This window comes from Podarcis melisellensis, assembly GCF_964234715.1.
Source record: "Podarcis melisellensis genome assembly, chromosome: 4".
NCBI lineage: Eukaryota > Metazoa > Chordata > Lepidosauria > Squamata > Lacertidae > Podarcis > Podarcis melisellensis.
The window spans coordinates 72,588,873-72,607,848 of NC_138531.1; the positions used below are offsets into that span (position 1 = coordinate 72,588,873).

The 18,976-nt window shown below is 42.4% G+C and overlaps 1 protein-coding gene across 4 annotated transcripts in view; it reads left to right on the plus strand.

The window, feature by feature from the left end:
• BOC (BOC cell adhesion associated, oncogene regulated) overlaps positions 1-18,976 on the plus strand; it is a 67,020-nt gene that overhangs the window by 30,327 nt on the left and 17,717 nt on the right. For all 4 annotated transcript variants that reach the window (XM_081908383.1, XM_081908384.1, XM_081908382.1 and 1 more), the window contains exons 2-3: positions 3,376-3,556; positions 4,611-4,889. In XM_081908383.1, the coding sequence (XP_081764509.1) occupies positions 3,472-3,556; positions 4,611-4,889 (364 nt within the window). In that variant the 5' untranslated portion in view covers positions 3,376-3,471. The remainder of the gene's footprint in view (positions 1-3,375; positions 3,557-4,610; positions 4,890-18,976) is intronic.

An 18,976-nucleotide genomic window follows, 5' to 3' on the forward strand; every position in this document is an offset into this window, starting at 1 on the left:
AGCAATTTAACAGCTGGTCTTAATGTGGTCAGTTAATGAGCTATTCCATAAGTACTTGTGTCACTATTCTGTGTGGGCTTACTTGACCTATGGTCATGACCTATTGTCCTTAACATATATGGAAATGTATGTGTTACTGAGATCGATGAGCTATTTTTTTTTTCAAATACTGTACATTATTTTGTTCTTCTAAAAAAATACCCCATGCTTTCCCCCTTCACAAATGAGTTGCTCAAAGCAGCATAGAAGAAAACATAAAAGTAATAGTTATCCAACCATTAAAACAAAAAATGAAATTAAACCTGTAATCTTAGTTGACTTGCAAGTGACCTACTGTAAATCTTGTCTTGCAGATAATCGCTTATTTTAATTACCATGAGCAATGATGCAGACTAATTGTTTTGTATACCTGTAGACAAAACTAATTCATGCAAACAAAAAATAATTAGAGATTACTATATTCAGATCAAGAGGGAAGCCTAAAATGTCCATTTTATGGGGTCTGATGTTCACAACATTTAAATTGTGTATTTAGCTTGGCTTTCCTGTTTCTAAAATCAGTCTTCAAGAGTGGCGTATCTAGGGCTGATGTTATAAACTGGTCTGCCACCTCAGATTCCTTGTAAATGTCACTAAAGTGGAGAAGATTAATGGATTGGTTTACATCCTTGGCCTGCACTTTTTTAAATAAGCTTTCTTTTCTATCATTTTTTCAGCCCTCAGAAATGGGCTGAGAGCACATGACTAATTGTGGGCATGCCTTCTCGGCAGCATCCTGCTGCTGGCTGGCCTATATGACAAGAATGGGACATCATTTCTGGTTGGGTTTTGTATCAATCCAGCCCAATACATGGTCAATATGGAACATAGTTCAACTTCGTAAATAGATTCTCTTTGGTACCTGACAACAGGAACAAAAGTATCAGAGTCAAGACTATCTTGTTTGGCAGCCCATTTAAAACCTAGACTTTCCTAATGGAAGTTTTGCAATGTCTGCTTATTTTCCTGCACGATAAAATACGTAACTCGTGCACTCTTCCCTTACATCTTTTCTCATTTGAAGTAGTTCAAAGGTGAGCAAGATATTAACAGTTAAAAGGAGTAGTCATTCTTCTTCCCCCATGCCGTAGCCTTGAAGTGTTTCTTTATTTGTTTCTGTCAAAATTGTACCTGTGACTAAGCAGGGGCAAAAACTGAAAAGTACAGACTCTTGGTTGTGTTTTATGCAGTGGGATCTTATCCTTATTTACTCATAAGTTCAGTGGGAATTACTACCAAATCACTTCTCATAGCATCACAGTCCAGTTCACTCAGCTTGTAGAACTTTGATACGTCAATCCCTTTGACTGAAGACCTGGCAGAATTGCAGTTGCCCTTAGACAGGAAACCACCTTACAGGCTTTGACAATTCTGCCTGCCTGCCTGAGTTCCCTTTTCATTTCTCCTTCCCCCAAACACCTTCTCCCTTCCCCCATTGTCCTTCATCCATTCCTCCAGTTGCAGCAAAAGGCTTGCTCATGCCCAGCAGCTGAAACATGGGCTGTTTTTCATTTAGGACCCTCCTCATAAATTTCAGATGGTGTGGTAGTAACAAGAATTGCTTGGCTGGCCCTTATTTAAGCAGCAGGGGGTCTGGAGCTGCAGGCAGCATTTCCTCAATAAAACCTTCAGATTCTAATCAACAAACACCTCTATAGCTGCCAATGTTACTATTATAGGACTCCCTCAATCTTCCTTTGTCTCTTCCTCCATCTCTTTTCTTGTTCTCCGCAGTGTATACAGATTTTTCCACATATACACACTTTTGAGCAGCGTGGGGATAGGTGACGCTGATGATATTAGCTTTTACACCTCATGCATCCGATTCTCCCCCTCCTTAATCTCTGCCAATAGTGTAGTCGTTGATTTAATGAAAGTGACTTCCATGCCCCCAGTCCATGGACAGGAAATTGTTTTTAACCTGAAGGGAAATAATTTATAAAAACAAAGTTCTTACTTTTCATTTCCTCTAATCCATTGTCCCTGTTGCACCTTTACTGGTGGGATAATGAAGGATTCAGTCCAAAGTTGAGAATTTTAAAGCTCCATTGATTGAATGGAAGAGTGAAGCATGGGCTTATATCTCTTCCCTTGGAGTTAAAAATGACTTTAAAATGCTTTTCTTTGACAGTACCATGCTCAAAGTAAAGTCTAAATCTAATTTGACACTGCCTTTGAAGTCAGTGGGGTGAGGATTCTAGCCTGAGTCTGGATGCATTTATATTGGTCTGGTTTTATTTTATTTTTAAATTCCTTACTGCGGTATGTGAGCACTGTGTCTATATAGTATCTGGTGTATCCTTGTGTGACAATTTTCTGTGTCTCCTTTTTACCATAATTTCTCCCCAAAAAGCTTTTCTTTTCCTGTTTTTTTCTCTGTATTGTATCTGTTTGTATTAAGAAGAGCCCAGGGGCTGAGGAAATCTATTCATTTGTCTTTCTGTTTAAACCAAAATATTTTTTATAACCACAGCCAACTAAAGAGGTAACAGAACTTGGCAAACAAACTCTTTAAGCTACACTTGATTGGACGTGTTCTTATTTTATGTCCTAAAAATATCCGTAATAGCACATTAGTTCACTGCGATGTTTCATTTGTGGTGGATAGAGTTTATTCAATGGCAGCTTAGCAGGACTGTGTTGTTCACATATTAATTTTACTACAAATGAAAGATCTGCTGCAAGGGAGTGTGTGGTGGTGGTGAAAAACAGTCATATTGATCACTACCATGAGTGTAACATGTGAACAGTGCTTATGTTCTTCCACCGAATGCTTAAGTATGGTTGCAGCTCGGTACATTGACAATCCATAGGCTTCTATATGCTTAGTTTACAAGAATTTGTTGTTCCAAGAGGCAATTACTGTTGCTAACTTCAAGTAACCAAAAGTCCACTTGTTTAAATACTCATCATTTTTATCATACACTGCTCTTTGCAGTATAATTGTGGCAGTTTTCTTGACCCTCTGGCTATGAGACCTTCTGGATCTTGTACTGAACCATTTATTGATTTGCCGACATCAGAGAAGATAAATGTGCACTGCGCTGCATTCATGTTTATGACTTCCTCTTGTAAACGGTCCTTGCAAAAGAGGCGATAAGATCTGAACCACCTAGTTTCTTCACCTCAAGCTGCCTTCATGGCAAGATGGAATGCCGCCTTCACTTATTAGGGTTAAGAGGCACAACTATCCATGTTTGCCTTTAAATTTGTGATTCCATCCTCTGAGGACTAAATGCTGACTCTGGGTGTTGATGTGTGTCAAAAAAACTACCGGTATTCTCTCTTGACTCTTGACTAACCTACTATTTTATCTCTTATCTCCCTGTCATCCAGGGCACCTCACAAAGCTGAATTTCCACCCTTAAGTCCTCTGGGGCAGCTTATGGGAACTTCACTTGGCGTCTTTTGCTCCAGACTCCTCTGCATGGGATGGCCATGATATCAGAGGGGGAAAGACCAATGACTGCTATCATCTGTTTGCTCTTGGCATCTGCTGGTTGCATTGCAAATTTGGGTGAGTGTCTCCCCCCCCCCATTTCCCCCTAATAAATGTTTAGGGAAGCTTTTAATGTTTGATGTATTACAGTATTTTAATATTTTTTTGGAAGCCGCCCAGAGTGGCTGGGGAAGCCCAGCCAGATGGGCGGGGTATAAATTATTATTATTATTAAGCTGCTGCATTTTCAAGGACTCAACTTTATTTCCATTTTGCTTATGGGATTGGTCCTACTTCTCAACTTTCAAATGCTGCCCTTCCTTTAATCTTTTTCTGTAGCCTTATTTTCAGCCACCTAGGACTGCTTTCAAATCCCAAGTCAACATTTGAGAATCACTGCTGAGTCATGAAATTTGCTGCTCACCTGGAGTGAGTAGCAATTGCCTATGGGTGAGCAGCCAAATGGCAAACTCACGTAATTCCAGAAGTGGTATACCTCTAACCATGAAGTGATGGGGACAAAATAACAGAAGAGGCCTTTCTTGCTTTATGAGATTTCCAGGCCTACGGTATATCCCTGTTAAAAACAGAATGTTGTCCTTTGATCTGATTCAGCAAGACAGTTCTTACATTCCACTTTGTACTGCTTTTTTACTTAGTCACCATAGGACAGTACTTTCTTTTCTCACTATGGAAGCAGAGTATTACAAATGTTCTCTATGTGTACTGTCTCTCCTGAAGTAGAGGGCAGGACAGAGAGAGAGAAGGCAGCTAGAGTAGTGTGTGATGGAACATGCCTTTACCTACATATAAAGCCACATTAACTCAGCATGGTGCCCTTGTTGAGAATGAAGATCTATATCCCTAAGGTGAAGTCTCAACAGTTGAATGTGATGTATTCTTATGATCTTACTAATAAGTAACCAACCACCAAATGCCAATAGCCTTCAACCTGTGGTATCATCTTGTTCTATTTTTATTGAATTCTGTTCAGAATGGTTAATGCATGGCAAGCCTAAACAATGTGAATGTGATTAGAATGTTGATAGCTGGTACCTACAGTGTTAGTAGATCTATTTCCCTTTTGTAAACCAGTGTTCATGAGGATTTCTCAACTGTCCTCCTTTTTCAGGTCAATCTCGTCAGGTCACCGTGCAGCCTGCTTCTGTGGTCCAGAAGTATGGTGGCTTGGTCAGCTTGAGGTGTGTGGTCGAGCCCTTGACTGTAAATGTGTCCTGGAGACTAAACGGAAAGGAGCTGCTTCCCTCAGATGACATCCTGGGGATCCATATTGATCAGAGATTGCTTACCGTGGCTTCCTTAAACAACGACACAGTGGGCCGGTACCAGTGCATAGCCCGTGTGCCTGAAGGTGTTGTTGCCAGTGTTCCAGCCATGGTAACATTAGCTAGTGAGTAGCTTTGCTTCTTTTCCTCAATGTACAACACATTGTCTTTAGTTGCCTGATTCAGTGTTAATCAGATGATCTGAACATCCTTCATTCTCAGACATAGGATATATTTTGGATGTGAATGCTGGCCTCATGCTGGGTTACACATATGCTTCACAACATGCCTCATTTTGGAGTGAAGCAGAGCACCTTGTACTTGTCTGACCTCACACAGGCACTCCCACAAATAGGACTAAGTAGGATACTCAGATTGGGATGCTGGCATTGTTTAAGAGTCAAGAGTTCTAACATGGCAAGCCCACAAGGTAAATGCTATTATGTGTATGAGTCATAGGACAGAACTGCCTAGTAACCTGTCTTGACTAGTATCAGGAGGGTTCCCTCTTCAGGGCACCACAGGGCGTGGAGGGAAATAGAGAAAGGAGATATGCCTCTAAAAGATTGAAGGAGATACATTTGTGCAAAACAGGGGCTGGTTTTGTTTCAAAGCCAAGAATTATTGGCTTGTCATCAAGATATTAATCAGAAGTGAAATGTTTAGGTTGGGCCGGGTTAGAAAAGGAGAATGGAACAGCAGCTCCAAGGCTCCATGGGAGGGGTCTGCCATTGGGTTGAAGCCTTTTGGGGATTTGGAGTGAGCTCTGCAGTTAGATTAAGTTTCGGAGAGTGCATTCCAGAGCAGAATGGGGGCTGTGTTTTGCTTGTGGGCTCATAGAGGAGGGGAGTGAAAAGGTGGATGAGATTACTCAGATCATGGTTTGCATTTAACAGGGACTGGGAAAGTGCTGCTTGCTCAGCCTCTTAGCACAGTTGTTTTGCTTATGGGCCTTTCTAGTGTTCCCTCAAATGTTTTTTATTTGGACAAAGCGGTCATTGTTCAGCCTACCTGGCTGATGGCTATCCATTCCAGCCTCAGTGAATGAGGGGAGTCAGGCTTCCACAGCAGAGCTTCTAGTAAATCTCCTTGAATGTCCATAAAATCTGGTCCACAGATCCAGCTTGCTTTTGTAAACTGTTGCTGTTGAAATAAAACAGTTTTAATTAAAATTAAGAAGTCAGCAAAGTAGTGATGTTACATCACAAAAAGGCCATTTACAATATTCACTTTCAGAAGTAGCTATAGTTGGGAATAATATGTGATTATTAAATAATCTTGTATGCAAAAACTAAATGAGGCTGGTATATTTCAGCACAATGTATGCTGTTTGCTAATAATAAATGTAGACACTGAAAATAGTATGGAAAAAGACCCAGAACACATATTTTCCTAGATTCCATGTGAAATAGTTAAATTAGGAATGTATGTTATTAGAGAAAAGTGGAGAAAAGTAACAACCAAGAATGTGATGTCAGATGTCCAGATTCAAAGTTTCCAGTGTACACAGACGAGGAAGTAACACCTGTTTTTCTAGAGCTTATGTGAATTGGAGACACATAAAATTTCCCACCAAGTCACTTTGAATTTGAGCCCATTGATACGGGCTAAACTTCCATACATATTTACTGGAAAACTCCAAGACTCACCAATCCTGCTTGCATGCTACATTAAGCCATAGTTAAAAGCAAGCTGTGATTGAATGTGCAGTGTGCTCATGCATGCAGCTAAATGGTTCTTGCCCCAGTAATAATAATAATAATAATAATTTATTATTTATACCCCGCCCATCTGGCTGAGTTTCCCCAGCCACTCTGGGCGGCTCCCAATCAGTATTAAAAACAATACAGCATTACATATTAAAAACATCCCTAAACAGGGCTGCCTTAAGATGTCTTCTGAACGTCAGGTAATTCTTTATCTCTTTGACATCTGATGGGAGGGCGTTCCACAGGGCGGGCGCCACTACCGAGAAGGCCCTCTGTCTGGTTCCCTGTAACCTCACTTCTCGCAATGAGGGAACCGCCAGAAGGCCCTCGGTGCTGGATCTCAGTGTCCGGGCTGAACGATGGGGGTGGAGACGCTCCTTCAGGTATACAGGACCGAGGCCGTTTAGGGCTTTAAAGGTCAGCACCAACACTTTGAATTGTGCTCGGAAACGTACTGGGAGCCAATGCAGATCTCTCAGAACCGGTGTTATGTGGTCCCGGCGGCCACTCCCAGTTACCAGTCTAGCTGCCGCATTCTGGATTAATTGCAGTTTCCGGGTCACCTTCAAAGGTAGCCCCACGTAGAGTGCATTGCAGTAGTCCAAGCGGGAGATAACTAGAGCATGCACCACTCTGGCGAGACAGTCTGCGGGGAGGTAGGGTCTAAGCCTGCGTACCAGGTGGAGCTGGTAGACAGCTGCCCTGGACACAGAGTTAATCTGCGCCACCATGGACAGCTGTGAGTCCAAAATGACTCCCAGGCTGCGCACCTGGTCCTTCAGGGGCACAGTTACCCCATTCAGGACCAGGGAATCCTCCACACCTGCCCGCCTCCTGTCCCCCAAAAACAGTACTTCTGTCTTGTCAGGATTCAACCTCAATCTGTTAGCCGCCATCCAACCTCCAACCGCCTCCAGGCACTCACACAGGACCTTCACCGCCTTCACTGGTTCTGATTTAAAGGAGAGGTAGAGCTGGGTGTCATCTGCATACTGATGAACACCCAGTCCAAACCCCCTGATGATCTCTCCCAGCGGCTTCATATAGATATTAAAAAGCATGGGGGAGAGGACAGAACCCTGAGGCACCCCACAAGTGAGAGCCCAGGGGTCTGAACACTCACCCCCCACCACCACCTTCTGGACACGGCCCAGGAGGAAGGAGCGGAACCACTGTATAACAGTGCCCCCAGCTCCCAGCCCCTCTAGACGGTCCAGAAGGATGTTATGGTCGATGGTGTCAAAGGCCGCTGAGAGATCCAGCAGAACTAGGAAACAGCTCTCACCTTTGTCCCTAGCCCGCCGGAGATCATCAACCAGCGCAACCAAGGCAGTTTCAGTCCCATGGTGAGGCCTGAATCCCGATTGGAAGGGATCCAAATGGTCCCTTCCAGTCCTCCCTTGCTGCCGCCATACCACTAAGAAACAACTCAGAGTTTGGCTTGTGATGACATTTGAATCCAGACCATGAGTAGTAACCAAGGTTTGTTCTTGGTTTAGCGCTTGTGGTTTGTTTATGGGAAACAAACCACAAACCTGGGTTCAGACATCACCATTCTAGTCGTTTCCCAGTGCTGGACAGCAATACTATTAGGAGAGGAATGGAGTGAGAATTTTTCAGCAGTGTGCACCATCATAATATGGGCACCGAAGGAACCCCTACTAAAATTAGACTAGAGGCTTTAATAACTGACTGAAATAACACTGAGGACAGAGTCACATTAACTTGTTGGGGGACTTGTAGGGCCAATTGGATTTCCCCCTTCTCTTCAGCCTGGCTTAAATTTGCACATTGTTAGATCATGTGCCATTTCAAACCAGGTTGACAGGAAAGAGTTGACTTACTGTGTAACCATATTGCCAGTATGCTTATGTTGAGTTGTTAGTGTATGTTACAGGTTTTGAATTATTGCCTTTAAAACAATAGTTTAATGTTATCGTGAGTTTTTGTTCATTTGTTGTTTTGCATAAAACGAAATTTGCTTAAATAAAAGATAATCACAATATTTTCCCTTTTGTGTATGAAAGGAAGAGGCACAACTGGTAATTTTATTCCCTACATATATGAAGTGAACACTGACAGACTGAATACGATAAGCTACATAATATGCAAGAAGATCTATTATGTCTTATCATTTGTAAACACAGAGATATTCAAAAGGTCTCTGTTCAAAAGATGCCCATCCAATTTCTGTTATATGCTAGTTGCTGAACATTTGCTCCACGTGCTGTTGAGAGAAGGCCATGAACACAAATAGGCAAAATGCCTCTTAGTTATTGAGAGAGCTGGACAGGTAGGCAGCAGAAAGGTGGGCTTATGGGACTTAAGGTTTAGTGGCAAAGTACATGCTTTGCATGCAAAAGGTTGCATATTCAGTCCCTGGTATCTTGGAAAGAATCCAGTCAGAATCCTGGAGAGACACTTTCACTGTAGACAATTCTGAGATAGGTGGACCAACAATCTGACTTGCTATAAGACAACTTCTTGTGTTCGTTCTTTAGGGGAAGGATGCTGGAGTCATTGAGGCTAAAGGTGTAAAGGGAAAGAGCACTGGCCTCTGGCCCCAGCCCTCCAAAGAAAGTGACACCTTGGAAAGGGCAAGACTAGCCTAGCCCCAGCCATCAACCAGATAATGAGTAGCTGCAAGAACCTGCTCTCCTGCAGCAGGAGAAGGAAGCCTGCCATGTCCCTTGGGATTACACAAGTGAGGGGAAAGTCACTCTTATCTCTGCCACTGGCCAGAGCAACAAGGGCTTGGTTTTGTTGCAAGCTGCCTTGGAAACCGTTAGTTTGAAAGTTGAAGTATACTTCTGCATGCAGAAGATAGGCAAGGAGAGCAGTACCTTGTAGGAACCCTGAGGATGCCCTAGAGCAGTATGTGGTGGAGAAGTTTAAAAAAAAATGAGGAGTCTGTTGGGGTTTAGCTGAGAAAGAAGTTGCAATTCAAGCCCAATGGAGGTTGTGGAGAGGTATTCAGAGTAGGCATCTGGGCCCATTGTGGAAAGAGAGAAGCAGAGGGACACATAAAAAGAGAAAGGGGATGTGGGTAGATAGCCCTGGTTGTCAAACAAAGATGGATCTAAAAGAATCTTTATTCAGGATTCCTCCCCTCCTTTTTTTTTTTTTTAAAAAAATCCTCCTTTGGTTCTTGGAAGGTATGTTAGAGACTATATCTCCGTCTCTTTGGTGACAGTTAAGGTTTCTTACGAGGTTTACACGTCGCCCTTCCTGTTTCCCAAAGGCACCATGTCTGAATGGGATTATCCCTGCCAATATTTTTGACATGTTGGCAGCTGAACTTTAGCCTTGGGATATGCCTGCCTTTAGTGCAGAAATGTTGATTGACACCCTTGAACTGGTCCCTGCTCAGGCTACATTGGAGAACTAGTTGAGACTAGCAGTTAATTCCTTAAGCAGATTTTTTTAAATGTAGAGATAAATTGACTATTGTTACATAGTGCTTGACAGAGGGAAGGAAATGTGGAAATGGTAGTCTTGTCAAAGCAACAATAGAGTTGCAGTTGCTCATATTAGCTGGTGAATGCGTGCAGCCGCTCCCAAGCAAAGATAAATACAGGAAAATTATCTTCACACATGGCAGTGTACATCTTTTATTTGTTGCAGTTATATTATTCTTGAAGGGAAAATGTGGCATGTGAACTGGCATTCTCTAATAAATACTACCTGTTTCTGACTCTGATGGTTGCATAGGAAATCCTGTGCACTGTTGGTTGGTGCTGGTTGGTGTTGGTGTTCTTAAATTTCAATAAAAATAATTTTTTTTAAAAAAAAGGAAATCCTGTGCCCAAGGATAGGGATGCTTGAGAAATTCATTTGCTTCATATTCCAAAGTGAACTGACCTAATCTGTACCCCCCCCCCGACTAATGCGACACTCTACATTTGTTGTATTCAGTGTTGCTTGAGAGCCAGTGTGGTGTAGTGGTTAAGAGCGGTAGTCTCGTAATCTGGAGAACCGGGTTCGAGTCTCCACTCCTCCACCTGCAGCTGCTGGGTGACCTTGGGCTAGTCACACTTCTTTGAAATCTCTCAGCCCCACTCACCTCACAGAGTGTTTGTTGTGGGGGAGGAAGGGAAAGGAGAATGTTAGCCGCTTTGAGACTCCTTAAAGGGAGTGAAAGGCGGGATATCAAATCCAAACTCCTCTTCTTCCTAGTTGTTTTCTGCCTCTGAGCAAAAATTGGAATAAAAGACCCGCAAACTAAACACACAAATGGAACGCTAGAAGGGTTCGTTGTAGCCAAAGTACAGAAGGATTCTCTCCATCAGTATTTTCAATGCAATGTCCCTCCTTCCGAAATGGATCTTTTGCTGCCTTCAACTAGCTAGATTGGGAAGAACCCTGTTTAAAACTGGGCGGATTCATGTAACAAACCCTGTCAGCAGAAGCCCTGTGCAAGGACTTCCACTTGCACAGTGCGGTTTCCCTCTCTTCCCCTATGTGCCCTGTAGAATTGGCTCTGGTGGCAAGTTGTGAGAACCACCAGAACAGCCTATGGCGGGGGGGGGGGGTCCGGCAAGCTGCAATGTTTGCGTGAATGGAACGTTCAACACAGCACAATGTTGAATTTCAGCATATAATTCTTATCAGCAGACACCTCTCAAAACTGAAATTGTGGCAAGATGAGGCAAGAAAAAAGATGATAAAAAATGTGGAATTCAGTAAATATGTAGCTAGCATATTTGCTAATATAATGAAAGAGGGCCAGTTTCAGCATAAGCAAGAACAGCTGGCTGTTCTAATTAACACCAGGTGAACTTAGCATTGTATATGAAGAATTCAAAGAAGAAGAAGAGGCAGTCTGCTTTGTAAACAAAATTCTCGTGAGTATTACCTAAAAAATCTACAGTTTTGTGAAGCATCCTTCGTTTTCTTTTGTATGCTCCATTCTGAATATTAAGCTATCAAAGCAGCCTTCAGCTGAAGCTGGACACCTGGGTGTTAGCTTTTTGCAAAGTGGCAGTGGGCAGTGACCCTTGCACAGAGGCATCTTTGGGGACCTGGGGGCATTTGCAGCTGTCTTTTCAACAACAAAAAACCTCATTTTTCATTTTGCTTCTGTCAGGGCCTCTAATCTGATAAGTCCCTTGATACAGCTGTTGGCTCCATGTTGAAAAGCTATTTTCACCCTCTAAGAACTTCCAGGGTAGAATTACAGCGAGGGAGAGAAGGAAATGAAAACACAGGACTGTTCCTGGATTTATATAATGGTGATAGTAGACGTGTGAGGAGATAAATGGAATATGTGATACACAAGTTTGGAAGGCTGGATAGGATATGTAGATATGCAAGGTAGGGAAGGATGTCTGAAAGATGTGTGGCGGCTATGCACATTTTTGCATACGGGGATGCGGGTTTACAATAGAGAGCGGGGGAGAGGCTGCACGTATACAAGGACACGTAAAGTACATTTGTGACAGTGGCACAGGAACACAGCAGCTGAGAACAGAAGGAGGATATGTTTTAGGTATGTAAGAAAGGTGGGGATAATGGAACTGTGAACTTACATGGGGTGGAATTCAACATCTTGCTAACGTGATCATCCCGCCAGTGCAAGCATTTCTGTTTGCCAGGTGGGAGGATCTCCCCTCTCCTCCCTGACATGCTGTTCTGGGAGTTTTCTTACAGATTTGAGGAGGGCTCAGAAGGGGTGGAAGTCTTGTTACAGTAGAGCAGGACTGTCCAACTTCCAAGAGACTGCGATCTACAACCACTATAAAAAAACTTAGGGAAGCCAAGGTTGTTCAGCTTTTTTTAGGAAAGCCAAAGTTGTTCAGCTTTTTTTTATTTTTTGGGGTGGGGGAGCATCCCACGATTGACCAGGGGCATCCCGCAATCGACCAGTAGATCACCATCAATCTGTTGGACAGCCCTGCACTAGAGGGTCTCTGTGATCACTTCCGTTGCATAATGACTTAGCAGAATCTGGTCCATGATGTTTTGTGGGTGTATCAAGAGTCCCATTCTCCTAATGTTCAAGGCACCAGTCTCTGTGCTGGTTGGTGCTGGGCTATATGGACTCATAGGACCAGGATGATTGCACAACCACTGTCACACCAAAACAGCAACAGTCAGTTTAAACATCTGCAGTAGGACGTGGCTCTTCTCTCAGATATTCTTTGTTCTACGCTATTATAGCCATTTCAACTCGAAGAGGTTTGCTTATGTTGTATATGAAGTGAGTTAGCAATGCAGCCAGAGTTTAATGGAAGCCAGGCAAAGTGCTCCACCATTCTGTATTCCTGTAGCTTAAATGTGGATTACCAGTGAAACATATCATATTCTGCTTTGCATTAAAAGAGGCTTTTAGTCATTTTCTTTTCCTGAACTTGCATCTTTCCACAGTAATCCTTTGCTGAATTTGATGTAATAATATATTTGGAGATTTGGTCATTTTAATTATTTTTAATTTATTTCCCCCCAGGAGCGCTTTTTTCTGTCTAGTACATTTTCTTCTGCCTAATGTTATCCATCGTGGGATTTGAGTCTTTCAGAAACGGGGGACAAACTTAAGGGGGATTTGCAAAAATCACCAAATTTGGGCAAGATGGATGGCAACTAACTAAGTAAAGAACAGTGCCAGTTTAAAGCAACATGTTATCTGGGACCGAAGGCAAACTGACAGCAGATGTTCTTAATTTTACATTTCAATTCAGTTTAAGAGCTCCTTGGCTTCTTATATATAGAACACAGATTTCAAGTTCCAAGCAACATCAGTGTAGTGGCTGGCAGTTTTTCTTTACGATTGCTCTGTTTTACTCCAAAGCTCGTAATAACACACTAGGCCTTTTTGTTGTATATCTGTTTTCTTCACTTTGGCTACTCCTCCTCCTCCTCCTCCTCCTCCTCCTCCTCTTTGCAAAACCAAACAAAAATCCTGAAGCTGAGTTGTAAAGTCTCTTGCCAATATGCAGTAGTAATTACAGGCAGTTTTATCATCTAGCTAAAGTGTGGGAAACTGGATATGGCAGGTGGGCAAGATATTGATCTACCCCCCCCCCAATCCCCACGAACTATTTTGATAGGTAGACCACCTATCCAGCACATAACATCCCCATGATGCAAGGTAAAATGTTTTCCTTCAGCCTATATAGTCTGGAATTGTATTGGGCAAAGGCTCAGGATTTTTTTGGGTTTTCTATCTTAAAATTACATTGAAGGCTAGACTCCGTCATACAACTCTTCCAAAAAAAAAGTGGAGCTGTTGCTATAATTAATATGACCCTGTTTGCACGGCACATTAGATCATAGTTTGTTTTTTATGTATAGTTTAATATGAATGCAGAGTGTGCTAGTGCACATTGCTGGAACGTTCTTGCTCTGCTCCCTTGCTACTGTGCTGTATGTAAATAAGCCAGAGTCTGGCTTGTTGTGACGTCCAAACCCATGCTTGTGTTTTGTTTTTCTCCAAACAAACTATGAATAGTAACCAAGCTTTGTTCTTGACTTACTGCTTGTAGTCTGTTTAGGAGATATAAACCATGATACTGGGTTTGGCCACTTCGACAAGTCAGAAAGTGGCTTGTTTTCCCTCTTGTCCTGCAATGTGCAGAGCAGAGTCCGCCTACAGCATTCATGTTGCTGTGTGTACACATTAAGCCATAATTTTCTCTCAACTGTGATTTTAAGTGTGAACCAGGCCTGTACAATTACAACTTGCTTTCTCAAGAGACAGTTGAAGGCCAAGAGGACAGAGCGTTAGACATAGACCTGTGCTTGTTCCATGTGTTTCAGATGAGCAGTTATACGGTATATTTAATATTAGCAACATATCCCATGACAAGTGAGGTGGCTACATTTCCCCCCACATGTATGGAGAGCCACAACTGAAATAAGATTTCTGTGCATTACAAACTGCGCAAGATGTAGCTGGCAAATCTTGAATGTGTGAATATCCCTGTTACGCCATATTACTGTTTAAAGATGCAGGCATACTCTACCAAGTTGCACCAGTACAGTGGTACCTCAGGTTAAGAACTTAATTCGTTCCGGATGTCCGTTCTTAACCTGTAACTGTTCTTAACCTGAAGCACCACTTTAGTTAATGGGGCCTCCTGCTGCCACCGCACCACTGCTGCACGATTTCTGTTCTCATCCTGAAGCAAAGTTCTTAACCCGAGGTACTATTTCTGGGTTAGCGGAGTCTATAACCTGAAGTGTCTGTAACCCGAGGTACCACTGTATTATAAAAGTGACAGAATATTGATGTGGAAATCTGATCTTCCTATAGATCAGAGATTAATTTTCTCTGTTTTCCTGTTGGGGAATTTGAGGGCATGGGGAAAATAAAGTGACATAAGTAAAAAAAGGTAGCAGAGATGTAAATGCATTTCAGAAGATAAGTCATGGTTCTTTTTTATTATGAAAAAGCCATTCTTACCCTTGTGAAACTGAGCTTGGGTTGCTTCTTCCTTCTGCAAGCAAACCTTGTAATAGCAGAAAATGTTTTATATTCCATCTGCAAAGAAAGTTGTTCCCTAGTGGCTTGGCTTGCAGAAGTGTTGGGCTGTTCTTTCTCTGCTCATTGGCCGAGGCGACTTTGGCTGTTTTTTGTTTAAAGCTCTGGATCTGCTTTTGTGCATACATATCCTTTGCCAGTAATTTTGGAGCCTGTGCCTTGGCTCTGGGATTCAAAAATGGCTGTGATGAATTTGGACCACCAGGAGGCACATTAATTTTTCCTGATTCTATTTGTATTTTGTTAATCAGATAAATGTGTGATGTCAACAGCCAAGCTTTCAAATCTCTTTTCTCCCACCACTGTTTTCTGTGTCTCCTAACATTTTGTCCCATGAGAAAGAGAAATGGGAAAATAAAGTCAGCACCAGTCTCTCCTTAATTTTTGTCCCATTGATATCTTGGGAGTGAAGAATTAACCTCCCATCTGTCTGTAATACCCAGTGGAAACATGGCTCTCCCTCCCCAGTCTGCCTTTAAAGAATTAATCACTTTTCTGAAGTTCACTCTTTTACACCTTCTTTTTACTTTTATTATTATTATTTTAGTTGCATGATGCCAAGACATTCCTGAAGCATTAAACATGTTTGCTGCAAATCATTTTTATGTCTTTGTTAAGTCTCTCCCCTCCTTCCCTTCTTGAATCCAAGCACTAGCACGGAAATATTCTCCTGACAGCTAATACGTTTTTCATTTGGGGAGGCTTTTTGCCGAGCTGCCAAGGGAGCTGTTTTTTATTTAAAAATGTTTTTGAAGCAATCTTGCTTTAATTAGCCTGTTTGAGAAATTTCATGTCACTTTTCCATAAGCGTGGGTGGGAGAACCTTGGAGCCAGAGCTGTCTTTTGCTGTTGGAGAGCTGGTATAAATCCCAGAGAAAGAAAACATATTTTTCCACTCTTCCAGTCTGCCAATAGAGACTTGGCCATAGTTTTCAGTTCACAGGCTGTTCTAGTTTTTGCTGTCCCGGCTGCCTGAATACTTGCATTGATCCAGTCCAACTGTAGACAGCACACCCTCTCACTAGCATGGGTCATATGAAAAGAAGTCAGGAATCCTAGGCTACCAAATCACAAACTTTGCAGGCAAAAATCCCAGACTCCAGTCTTATGAAAATGAAGGGCTTATTTGTAGTTTTCAGGTGAAGGTTTAAATTAAGAACTGGTGCAGTAAGGGGTATTGGTGCAGCTTTTCTTATTGCAGTGCTTCAGTGAAGGAATACTTGATATCTATATCTTGTGATATTTTTGCTTCAGTTTAACTAATTTCTTGATGTTAAGGAGTCCTTTTAGCCTTTGGACCTAGCAAACGTGTTTTTAGAGCAGGGCATGATGCAGCACAGAGCTGTTTCTTTCTATTTACTACATTGTTTCTCAAAATTCTTGAATTCGTATCGCCTTCCAAACTTACAGCCTCTAGATCAGAATCAGTCCTTTATTCCTCAAATGAATGTGCAGAGAGGTCCTTGCTCACAGTTGTGTGCATACACCCTGCTGATGCACTGGGGTGGTACCGTATATACTTGACTTATAAGCTGACTTTTTCAGCACATTTTTTACGCTGAAAAAGCCCCCTCGGCTTATACTTGAGTGAGGTGGGCAGCAGCGGCAGAGAGACGAGTGGCCCCAAAGGAGCCCTTTCTTGCCGCTGGTCCCACTGCCGCCGCCCGCCTCTTTCAAGGGCAGGCACAGGAGCCATGGTTGGGAGAGGCATTGCACTGTGCTGTGCCTCTCCCAATCGTGGCTCCTATGCCTGCTCTTGTGAGCAGCAGAGGTGGCGGTGGAGGGACCTTTCGGGCTTCTTGTTCTTCCTCCGCTGCTGCCGCCACCACCAGGTTTGTGGTGTGGTGAACCGGCTTATACTCGAGTCGATAAGTTTTCCCAGTTTTTTGTGCTAAAATTAGGTGCCTCAGCTTATATTCGGGTCAGCTTATACTCGAGTATATACGGTAATTCACCACTCATTATATGTAGGTCACTCAGACCCTCACTGCATTGCATTGCATTGAACTTTGCATTGTAAGTCCTTGGTAAAGATGGCATTGTATCTCTGAGATACTATTATGTTTTGCTAGATAAGGAAAGGGGTTTACTAGCGCAAGAACCAGTGAAGTAGAAAGTTGTTATTATATGACAACTCTGTTAGAGGTTTCAGTTTTGGGCACCTGATTCTTGGAATCCTGTGCAGATGGTTAAGAAGTGTTCAGACACAGTAATAGAGAAAACAGCAGGGAAGAGAGGAAGAAGGAAGGCTGAGGTTGTTGGGGGTTTTTTGGCTGGTTGTGGTGAGAACTTGTGCAAACATTCCCTCCTAATGGATTTCTCAAATGTACTGGCAGGCAGGCAAGCAAAGGCAGGTGTCACGTCAAATACCTTCTCGGATGAAACTTGATCCATCCCTCTTGATCTGGTATACTCATTCTCACTTTTAAAGGACCTCTTTGTTGGTTGTTTTGCTCCTAAGAGCCCAGAGCATAGTGCAGCCAACTATTTTAGCAGACAAAGTAGACCTCAGTAAGAAACCTTTCTCTCTCTCTTGCTCTCTAATGTTAATTTTGCAAGTATATCTGAAAACCCATTATATTTCTCTCTTTCTCAAGGTTCATAACAGTAGAACATTAGGACGAGTATTCTCAACAATTACAATTTGATTACAAACATACAAAGCTGAATAACTGTTCCCTGTTGATATGGGTTTCTGTTTTGAACAACAATGAAGTTTTAAGCTTGTTTATTATGGTTATGGCAATACACTTTGAAACTGACTCCTCCTTCATAAAAGTCTCGGTTTGTTTTGAGAACTAATTATCTGTTCCGGGGGTTTGCGGTAGTGGGATAAGTTCTTATGGAATATCCTAGATTGCTTTCTACACCAGCAGCTTAGGGCAGAATTGAACCGCCTGATTTGCCTTCTTACGGGGTAGGTTGTATGGAATGGAGGTATCTCACTGCCCAGGCCAGAACAGCTGTGTCAGCCTCCACCTATGGAGTGACACTAGCATCACTCTGCCAGCACATAGCTCTCCATTCCAAATTGATTGTTTGTGTATGTGTGTTTGGGTGCTAAAAGGGCTTCACCAGATAATAAATTTCAAAGCAATGTATTTGGAAATCATATGGTCATAATGGATAATTTCAATAATTCTGCTGACCTTTTTTAAAAAAGAGATCAGCTCTAGTCTACACTCCTATTTGATGTGGCAGAGAAATTAGATAGTTATAAGAATAAAGAAAACAAGATGACAAGTGAAAAATCAGTTGGGCTGTTCAATCTGTTTCCACTTAAAAGTCAATCAATCAGTCATTCAATCAATCAATCAATCAATCAATCAAGTCAATCAACCCAGAGGCATTATGATTTGCTTAGTGGCATACTGCCTTTGCCCAGCAACTGCATACGTACATCCATTGTACACCATGAAAACAGGACCATACCTACAGGAAACTATCCAATTGACTCCTGGAGACACAAAGGCTGCACTCTCAAACACACTTGCATGTACATCCTATTGATATCAGTGAACTAGGTGTCACATTGGCAAAAGCATCATCCTACCCACATATTGTCAAGGTGATGGGAATATTGGAGCTATTTGCGAAGGGGAGATTGGAAGACAGATGGCAGTGTGGTGTAACTCCTCCTGTGCATCCAATTTCTATCCTGAAAACATCCCACCCAGGCCATGTTTCTCCTGCCTAGGCTTGTTGTGGAGCCCAGCTAAAGAAAAATATTTAAAACTTGACATTTTGTAGGGGAATTAGCTGGACTGAATGTGGAGGGTGGGAGAGGAGAGAGGGAAGATTAAGTACCCTCCTCTTGTCCGCCTGCACTTCTTACAAGTGAGTACTCCACAATTGCAAAGGAAATGGAGAGCTTAGAACCCCATGTTACCTTCCAGCATGCAGTTTGTTCTTTATTTCTAGGTTTAAGATCAGGAGGTTAGGAAAGAACGAGCACTTGGGGCATAAGAAATGGTCATATTTGAGACACCTGCATATGCTATGCTTCTTGGAGTTTTTCAACAGT